Raw genomic sequence first — 10,321 nt, 5'->3', positions numbered from 1 at the left:
TAGCTCATCTAAATTGTTTTAATGAGAAGTAAAATCTTCCTGCTGGCATGCTGGGGCCAGGAAGGAAAGCAGCCTGGGCAGAAGCAGTTCTGGGGTGGGGGTTCTCTAACGAGAAACATCTTTTATTACATAAAATTGTGAAAACAGTGAATGTGAGCACCACTGAAAGTTCAAATGGCATGGGCTGATCTCAAGCTATAAGAATGAGGCATCTAAAGGGCGTCTTCAAACTACTTCATTTCTAAAGTTTCCCCTCTCCCTGTCTACTAACTTGGCCAGAGAAAGGGTCTACTTTCGCCCAGTTATGATGCTTCCTCATCCAATGACGTCGTTAAAGCAAAACAAATTGAAGCATTTTGGGTCTGTTATGGTTTCCATAAAAGCTTTATTACCTTAAATATGTGAAACACAGCTTACTAGGCTATTGCTTGCAGGAAATGTCTATTATGGTATGATTAATTCATTAGAAGATTAAAAAAAAATAAATCTTAAAATGCCCCTTAGGGGTTTCAAATTGCTGTCTGAGGCAGTGAAGGCACCGATGTTTGTTTGGGGAGGTCCAGGATTTTGCATCAGGCGTTGAGCTCAGCCATGGCGCTTTCCAGCGGGTCAACACTCCAGTAATCATTGTCCCAGCCCAGGAACCAACCCGTAAAGGTGGGAGGCTCAAATCCTTGTTTCACGATAGCGATGGGCGTTCTCTTATCTCTGTTTGCAGGATCGGTCTCTATATACTTTGAAGCTAAAAATACATAAATTGAAAAAAAAATAGGCATTAAAAATTTTTTTTTTCTTAAATCACTTTCAGCAATGTCGCCACCGCCTGCATGTGCCTGCACAACCTTTGTCTCTGGGAGGTCCCTACTGCCCCTGCATCAGGTCTTCTGCCTGCTAGGGTGATCAGGGATACTGTGCAGACACTGTTCACAGCTCCCCGGGGGTGGGAGAGAGTTGTGCTCATCCCTTGTGGGTGATACTTATGGGCTGGGTTTACTGCCTATAACTACTTAGTGCGGAAGACAGTCCTGGTGTATTGCCTCTTACTGAGGACCACTGCTGCAATGACTAGGCTAGCTATGTTGGAGGGGGGGAGGGGGAATATTAAAAAAAAAAAAAAGCAAGGGAGAAATCCCCAGGTACTTGCAAATGAAGGCTCATGGTGCCATGATCTCACCCTCCAACTGAGCTTGAGCAACAAACAAAAGGAGGAAACTATTGGGTCAAAAAATATATATTCTGGATTTTAGTTCCATTAGCACCCAGAATATCTAAGTCTTTTCAACAAAGCTGTCTCTACCTGCAAATAGGTCATGCAAATGCTTGCCAAGTTACTCCATGGCTGCACAACATGGCACAGCTCCCCCTTCCATGTAAATCCAGGAAATGAGGACCAATTAGCTCAGCTCTCTGCCTTTGGGACAATGGAAAAGTGCAGTAACACACCCAGGATCTCAACACACTGCAGCTCCATTGGCATGAGAGAAGGAGACTGTGTTGTAACCTCCCCCCAACACTCTACCCCCAAAGTCAATTACCAGATGCCAAAGCCTCTTTCTTTTCTTCATCTTGGGCTTCAGTGCCAATCCAGACAAACACCTAAACATTAAAAACAAACACTCCTTGAAAACAACCTATGACAGGAAATTACAAAGAGAAAGATGGATAACAAATGTTTGGACTGAATTTATGGCACTGCATTAGCTGCAACCTTCACTCTTTTGCCAAGAAAGCAAACAGTTACTGGGATTAAAAATTCTGTGTACAGAGTACCAAACACATTACTCCCTCATCGTAGCTGGATAATTAGCATGGACATATTATTTACCATGGAAGCTAGAAAGTTTGGGCCAAAAAGGAAAATTTCCTAGTGTGTAGACAGGACTTATAACCAGTGGGTTATGCTCCCCTGCCAGCAGATGTAAACGGAGCAAGCTGATGTCACAGTATATATGTTCCTGCAGTGACCCCAGCCTGCCAGTATTCTCAGTCTCCAGCAGATGGTGGATGTGCATATCCCTATGGAGATTACTTCAGATTTTAGGAGAATTTAAAATTGTAACACAAGTCCCGCTCTCCTGCGGCGATACCAAATGGTTCCTACCCCAGTTGAGAATTCCTAAGGTGATTTCCGTAGTCCCTCAGATGTGTGCCTTGGTCCGGTTTCCCGGTGTGGACTTGGCTGATTATACAGCTTAAAGGCAGCGGGTACAGGAGGCCGAGCGCAATGGTGACGGCATGTGCCCTCTCCTCCTGCAGCCGGAGACCGTCACTGTACTCAGTGGTAAGGGCTGAGCTCGGGTAAGTTTTTAAAAAATATTTATATATATATATATATATATATATATATATATATATATATATATATATATACAGGCAGAGACAGTGTAAAGGTGTTTGCAGGACTTTCTGTTCTTTGTACTCTGTGCGCCGTTCCAAAGTTCATTCCTGCTCCTGTGGAGGTTAGGGGAACTGGGTAGCCTGGCAGGTTGAGCGGCCCCTAGTGGGCTAGGTCCCGCAGTTAAGCTTTTTTCTTGTGCACCACGTTGTAGGCTGCAGTGCCATTTTCACATGTTTCTGTGCATGCTTTACTGCCTTCTACATGACGTCAGGGTGTGCAGTGCATCGGCTCTGCGCATACTTGTGCTCAGTTTTGGGCACACCTTTTGTGCGCACACATTTTTAAGCATTGGAGATGTGCCCAGATTTTGGTGCACTGTTTGTACGTGTATTTTTTGCAGCGCTTACTCGTGGGGCACCTGATTTTTGTGCGCATTAAGTTTTGTGCACTTTCAGACATTAGAAGACCTGTACCCCTCTGGATCCAATGGTGAGATAACGTTTGTGTTTTCCCAAAGTGGATGCACTAGTCAGGTGCCATCTCTAAGCGGACGACTATTCCTGTGGAGGGAGGAGCAGCCTTGAAGGATGTGCATGATAGGAGGTCTTTGAAGCAGTGGCGATGACTTTACAGATAGCTTCCTGTTACACCCTAGTGGCACGTTCTTGTCTGCTTCTCTCTCAAGAAGTTGATGATTCTGAAGTGAATCCCAGAGCAGTTATGGAACCCACTGCCGCCTTTTTGGCAGATGCGAGCTGCGATTTGGTCCATACCTCAGCCAGAGGAGTAGTTTGGTCCATACTTCAGCCAGAGGTTGTAGCAGGTGTCAGCCATGATATGGAATTGGTTGGCTGACGTAGTCTCCAAAGCTAATCTTACAAAAATGCCTTTTACAGGCTCACTCTTGTTTCGGAGCGAATTGGAGAAATTGGCCAGTAAGTGGGACAAATCGCCAGTCCCCTCAGTTGCCGAAGGATAAGAAGCAGTTGCAGTGCCCCTCTGGTATGAGGGGTCATCTCCGGGGTTCCAAGTGTTCTTGTCCCTACAGAGGATCGACCTTTCAGAGGGCTAGGCCTTTCGGTAGATCTCAATCCTTTTATCCCTGACAGCCCAAGAGAGGAGCAGGCTGGGGTGGTGGATCCACCGGAGCTTTCCAATGAAAGTTTGCCGACCCACCTTTGGAAACGAGAAATAGGGGGACGCCTCTCTCTTATCAGAGGTGGGTTGAGATCACATCAGATCAGTGGGTCCTGGAGGTGATACGAGAAGGATATGTGCTGGAATTTTACAGTATTCCTTGGGATATGTTCATGGTGTCTCCTTGCCACTTCCTGCAGAAGAAGCAGGTAGTAGAGTCTATGCTTCTCAGGCTCCTTCAGCTGAGGGCTGTGGTTCCAGTGCCTACGTCTCAAAGTATGGGGCAATATTCCATTTTGTTGTGCCCAAGAAGGATGACTCCTTTCGTCCCATCCCAGATCTCAAATGTCAACCGTCATTTGCAGGTTCCTCATTTTCGTATGCAAATCTTTCACTCAGTGATAATGGCCATGCAGTTGGGGGAATTTCTGACCTCCCTGGATCTGTCTGAGGCCTACCTTCATATTCCCATCTGTTTGGAGCACCATTTTCTGCGTTTTGCGGTGTTGAGGCGCCATTATCAGTTTTGGGTGCTGCCTTTTGTTCTAGCCACCACTGCCAGAACGTTTTCCAAGGCTATGGTGGTAGTAATGGCGGCATTGAAGAGATGGGATCTTGGTACACCCGTATTTGGACAACTGGCTAATTCGAGCCAAGTCTCAGGAAGAGAACCACCTGATGGCTCGCATGTTCAACTCTTTGTTGCAGGAGCTTGGTTGGGTGGTGAACTTGGCCAAGAGCAGTCTTCAGCCTTCTCAGTCATTGGAGTATCTGGGTGTTCAGTTTGACTCGAGGCAGGACAAAGTTTTCCTGCATCAGTTGGTGAGCACTATACGTCCAACAGTGTGGTCCTATCTGTAGGTGCTCAGTTTGATGGCAACAACCCTGCAAGTGGTGCTGTGGGTGAGGGCGCATATGCATCCTCTTCAGAGCTCACTGCTGTCTCGTTGGAACCTGCAGTCTCAGGACTATTCGGTTTGGCTCCACTTGCTGATGGAAATCTCCTCTCGCCTCCAGTGGTGGTCGCAGGAGTCTCATCTGAGAGAGGGTGTTTCCTTGACCTCCCCGAACTGGTTGATATTTACAACAGATGCGAGTCTCCAGGATTGGGGAGCTCAGTGTCAGGAGCTGATGGCTCAAGGATATTGATGCCGAAGAATCCCTCTGGAACATCAATCGCCTGAAAGCCCGGGTGGTCCAGTTGGCGTGCTTGCAGTTCAGCCACAGACTGCGGGGTCACACGGTCCGAGTGATGTCGGACAATGCAATGACGTGGGCCTATATTAATTGACAGGGAGGAACAAAGAGCCAGCAAGTGTCGCAGGAAATAGGCCAACTTATGGAATGGGTGGAAAGACATCTACAGATCTCAGCCTCTCACATTGCAGAAAAAGACAACGTAAGAGCAGACTTTCTTAGCAGGAAGAGTCTGGACCCAGGAGAATGGGTGTTGTCGGATGAGGGGTTTCAGCTGATAGTGGATCACTGGGGCCTTACATTTTTAGACCTGCTGGTGATTTCTCGCAATGCGAAGGTTCCTCGATTCTTCAGTCCCAGGAAGGATCTGTGGTCCCTGGGCATAGATGCTCTCGTAGAGGTCTGGGCAGAAGACAGGTTACTTTATGCCTTTTCTCCGTGGTCCTTGTTGGGCAGGATCGTTCGCAAGATCAAAGGCCACAGGGGGCTGGTACTCATGGTGGTGCTGGATTGGCCCAGGGGACCATGGTATGCAGATCTGTGAAGACTCCTGGTGGATGTTCCCCTTCATCTTCCACCACACAAGAATCTGCTGCAGCAGGGACCTGTCCTTCACGAAGATACGACTCCGTTTCATCTTGCAGTCTGGTCCTTGAGAGGGCTCGCTTGTTAAAAGTGTAGATATTCTTCTGCGGTGATTGCTACCTTGCTCCGTGCTCAGATGTTCTCCAATTCCTTGGCCTATGTGCTGGTTTGGAGAGTGTTTGAGGCTTGGTGTGTGGATTGAGGTGTTCTTCCTCGTTCGGTTAAGATCCCGCTCATTCTGGAATTTTTACAGGATAGGTTAAATAAAGGGTTGGCCCGTAATTCCTTGAAGGTACAGGTTGCAGCTCTTGCCTGTTTCAAAGGCCCGGTGAATGGTGAATCCTTATCATCTTATTCTGATGTGGCCTGTTTTTTGAAGGGAGTGAAGCATCTACAGCCTCCCTTGTGGTTGTTGGTTCCATTGTGGAATCTTAATTTGGTGCTGGACTTCTGGCCAGGCCCTACGTTCTGACTTCTGCATAACCTTTCCTTGCGGTTATTGACCTTGAAGACAGTGTTCCTGGTGGCTAAATATTCTGCCCGTCAAATTTCTGAGGTGCAGGTCTTGTCTTGCCAGGAGCTGTTCCTTCGGGTGACTCCAGGGGCATTACAGTTGCGTACTGTTCCAGTCTTCTTGCCTAAGGTGGTCTCTGAATTTCATTTGAATCAGTCAATTTCCTTGCCATCTCTGGATAAGGTCAGACACACAGAGGAGTATCGCCTCCTGCTGCCGTTGGATGGCAAGAGCTTTGTCATATGGTATCTGGAGCTTTCTGAACCTTTCTGAAAGACGAATTGCCTGTTTGTCCTTCATGGTGGAAGGAAGCAGGGTGATCTACCTTTGCAGGTTCACTAGCTCAGTGGATTAAGGAGGTAGTTACAGCCGTGTATGTGGATGCTGAAAAGCCATGGCCTACTCAGGTTAGAGCTCATTCCACTAGGGCTCAGGCAGTTTCATAGGCAAAGGCTGGATCATTATCTCTCATCGATATCTGCTGAGCTGCGCCGTGGTCCTCCTTACATACTTTTTCCAGGTTTTATTATCTGGCTGTGTAGGCCCGGGAGGACGTAGCCTTTGCACGGGTGGAGTTGACTGTACCATGGGCGCCTCCCACCCTTTTCGGGAGTAGCTTTGGAACATCCTACTGGGCCTGAGTCCACCTGTCTACATGCTTGGAAAAGAGAAATTACTACTTACCTGATAATTTAGTTTTCCTTAGTGTAGACAGATGGACTCAGCTTCCCACCCTCGCCTTCTGAATGATTGTGTCAATGGTCCTCCTGTGGGGCTATGTGCTCCAAGGGATTACTGGTAAGTATTCATCCAGATCCTAGATTGGGGTACATACGTTTCTTGCTTGAGTTCAGTGTTTCTTGTTGGTTGAGTACAGTAATGGTTGACTATTTAATCAAGTTTTTTGCTATTCTATCCACAGTTGCTTTTGAAGAGAATAGTGGCAGGGTCACTGCAGGAGTATATACTGTGCTGTCAGCTTGCTCCGTCTCCATCTGCTGGCAGGGGCGAATAACCCACTTGTCCTGAGTCCATCTGTCTATACTAAGGAAAATGAAACTGAGGTAAGTAGTAATTTCTCCTTCTTTACCCAAAGGAGTTTTCACACAATGCAAGAAACTTTTTTAGGTTTTTTTTTCAAAGAGAAACCAACAGTGATCTGGCTAAACCTTAAGCTACAGCGATGGCGGCTGATCTACACTTATACGACACCTACCTGGTCCCAGGTATCAAGGAGCATGACATCATCTGTTGCTAAGTCATCTTGAGTGTTTTCACCAGGCACTTCTTCAATCTGAAAAGCAGAAGAGCACAGAGTAGAGAGGATCTGAAATTCCCAAGTGAAGCCTTCCTTTGCTGCTACCTTATGCCCAGCAGCTCGAAACATGTTTCTGAGTTGCTGATAAATACTTTCATCTACATGAATTTGCTGGAATAAACATCACGTTCCTCCCGCTCTAGCCCCATCTACACATGTGTACCTATAGGTGCGTGGGTTAGCATTAGTGTGGCTATTACAGATGGATGTGTGTTTCAAAAATCAGGTGCAACATACAATGAATCGGCCAGTCTTGTTGGAGCAGGCAAAAAGGCGTGGGGGATGGGCATTCAATCGATCCTTCAGTCTGGAGGATGTGCGATAAGCTGCTTTCCCGCCCAATGCGGCCCAGAAATCATCTGTAAACAGAGACCAAGAAATACGGCACTTGAAGCAAAAGCCAGCTTCTACCTTCCTTCGCACAGACCTGGGTGCATGCATGCACAGAATCCATGTCAGGGCTTCAAATGAATAACTGGAAAAAGTTATGTGTATAAATACAATAGATATATACAGAGATAGAAACACCATGGAAATTAGCATGAAAATAACAAAAATCTGTTTACTAATTTTTCACAATAAAGTTAAATAAGTCATCACAATCTAAGAAAAAACTAGCTAGCACTGTATACTGGCTTCCTCGGGGGGGAACTACTGTTAAAACACCATACAGACATGCTGTGTTTCTGCAGTTTGAAAGCCTGATCGGTACTAGCACAGTGTTGCACAACACATCAAAGGAAAGATTTTCAATAGAGTTTAAGCATTATAAGAAATCATGGCATTCAAACCTTCAGCATGTCTGTACAGTGTTCTTGACACTACTTCCCCTAACCCCCCCCCCTCCCCCCCAGGAAGCCAGTATGGGTGAAACAGCTGAAGGCCTGTTCCTTCAGTGGAGTCCTTCTGCTACATGTTTATCTGTGAATATTCTAATACTCTACAGACTCTTGTTTTCACACAGCAGCCTTTGCCCTGAACGGTTGAATTCACACAGTTCTCCCGTGGAGCAGCTAATTTAAGTAACATTTGTGCTGCGCCTATTTCCAAGTAACTTCTTACAATTTGGAGCAGGTTTCTGCTCCCACAGGATTCATATAAAACTTTGAGTTAACATTTTTCCATATAGACATTTTGGGATTCTTCACCTCTCAGTCTGGCCAATACAGTAAGGGCGCGTAAGAAAAAGTGCGGCAGTGCCGGGCGCCCGCTCGTTTGCCGCGCGCATGGTTCGGATCACATACCACTCGATACAATATTTAAATGGCATGCAAATGCAAGCCGCGTCCAAAGCGCAATCCATTTTACTGTATAGAGCGCTATACAGTATCCTGGGTGCGCTGGTACCTGTCATTTCACATGTTCAAATGACATTTGAAATGACAGGTACCAGGAAGTGGATGGTTCTCTTACGCTCGGGCATCGGGGATTGCCAGTCCTCTCCCCCCCCCTCCCGAAGCAAGGCGTAGGGCGAAAATTGACTTGACATGTTATTAAAGCAAATAGAAATTGTAACAAAAGTAAACTTACTGCATGCTTCCAGCAGCCCCAGTCCTCTCTCCCCTCCTCCCGAGGTGCCCACCGCGGCTCCCCTGCCTCCCGGGGGCAGCCGGCGGCGAAAGCAGCTTCCAGCAGCCCCGCCGGCGAAGATGGATGAACGCACGTCCAATTTGGGTGCTCAAGCAACGAAGGCGCATGAGCGCACGCCGTGACCTCGGACGTCCATCCGGGCGCTCAAATGTCGAGTTGATTTTCGCCCTGCGCCTTGCTTCGGGAGGGGGGGGGAGAGAGGACTGGGGCTGCTGGAAGCATGCAGTAAGTTTACTTTTGTTACAATTTCTATTTGCTTTAATAACATGTCGAGTCAATTTTCACCCTGCGCCTTGCTTCCTTTGTCTTTGATTTAGATAAAGAGTCTGTAATGCATCTTCTCTTTAGAAATAAGGAATGTTTGTTTATGGGACAAAAAATATGGTTCTTTCCTGATGCTTCTTATGAAACTCAAATTAGGCGTAAGCAATTTTTCCAAACGAGGCAGGAAGTTCCCCATTTGAGTGGTGAGGGGTTTTTTCTCTTCCTTTTCCGTGTTAATGCCCAATCAAATTTGAAAAAGTTCACTGTATAGTCTTTGACCCAGCACAGACGTTTTCTTGATTTGAAAATTGCTGTAGCTAATACTAATGCTACCAATTAGGATTCATTAGTTCTGCTTTAACAGTGATGAATACCTTTAGTTTCACCTTCTCTTTCTTATTTGATTTCTTTTCTATTATGTTGTCTTTTATGTTTCCTATTATTTCTTATGTTTCTACTTTCATTGATAAGAGTCTCCGGGGGAATTCTGCTCTACTGCGGAGAGCAAAATCTATGCAGAATTCCCTCCTGCACAACTGTGTAGAATTCCCCATTGGGGGGGAGAGGGGTGTATGTGTGAGAGGGCCTGGGTGAAGAGGTGTGTTGGGGTGGGGGTGAGCGAGAGAGGGAGGGAGCCTATGTGTAGGTAAGTGTGAGAGAGACTGGGAGCCTGTGTGAGGGTATGTGTGTGTGTGAGAGAGAGGGAGCCTGTGAGGGCAGTACTGAGAGAGGGGTCAAACTGTGGAAGTGGAGATAGAGTGGAAGGGGTTGAGCCTAGAGGGGGAGGGAAGAGATAGTGGCAGGCGGAGGAGTTGGAACCTGAGACAGCAAAGTGAAAGGAGACTGGCCAGGGAAGTAGGGAGAAAAGGTGGAAGAGACACTCTTACAGTGAACTTCTAGAGAAATTCTGCTCAAAATATTTAAAACTGCATATTTAAGTAATAACTTTTTTCTTTTACATTTTAAATTAAATACTTAACATAATATACAAGATAGTCTTTATTTTCACCAATATAAAGTATGCAGAATTTTGCAGAATTTTAAATTATTTTGCACAAAATTCCCCCAGAAGAAGCTATTTAGAGGTGTATATGAGAATTGACTATTTCTTTTAAGATATGATTTTTTTGTTATTTTTTTTCTCTTGTTCTCTGTATCCTAATTTCTGCATAAATGATATTTTATTCAATTTTCCCCATGTCCTTACTGTTTATCTCTAATTCAGGCAGTGCAGACAACTCATGCAAACCAGGAGCATTTCAATTTGGTCTGAATTCAACAGAAATTTGAGATGCCCCTATATCAAACTTGACTAAAGGGTTTTGGTGAATCCACGTGAAAAGATCTGAAGGAAATATATAAAAATGTGCAATTTAAA

At 45.9% G+C, this 10,321-nt stretch overlaps 1 protein-coding gene across 2 annotated transcripts in view; it reads right to left on the bottom strand.

Moving 5' to 3' along the window:
- Positions 1-361: 361 nt before the first annotated feature.
- GSN (gelsolin) overlaps positions 362-10,321 on the bottom strand; it is a 93,546-nt gene continuing 83,586 nt past the window's right edge. For both annotated transcript variants that reach the window (XM_029611119.1, XM_029611118.1), the window contains 4 exons: positions 7,327-7,448; positions 6,988-7,065; positions 1,536-1,596; positions 362-742 (listed from right to left, as the gene is read on the bottom strand). In XM_029611119.1, coding sequence (XP_029466979.1) covers positions 573-742; positions 1,536-1,596; positions 6,988-7,065; positions 7,327-7,448 — 431 coding nt within the window. In that variant the 3' untranslated portion in view covers positions 362-572. The remainder of the gene's footprint in view (positions 743-1,535; positions 1,597-6,987; positions 7,066-7,326; positions 7,449-10,321) is intronic.

This window comes from Rhinatrema bivittatum, chromosome 8 (assembly GCF_901001135.1).
Source record: "Rhinatrema bivittatum chromosome 8, aRhiBiv1.1, whole genome shotgun sequence".
In the NCBI taxonomy this organism is placed as follows: Eukaryota; Metazoa; Chordata; class Amphibia; order Gymnophiona; family Rhinatrematidae; genus Rhinatrema; species Rhinatrema bivittatum.
Note: the sequence above shows the minus strand (reverse complement) of the source record. Positions and strands in the feature narration are given on the sequence as shown.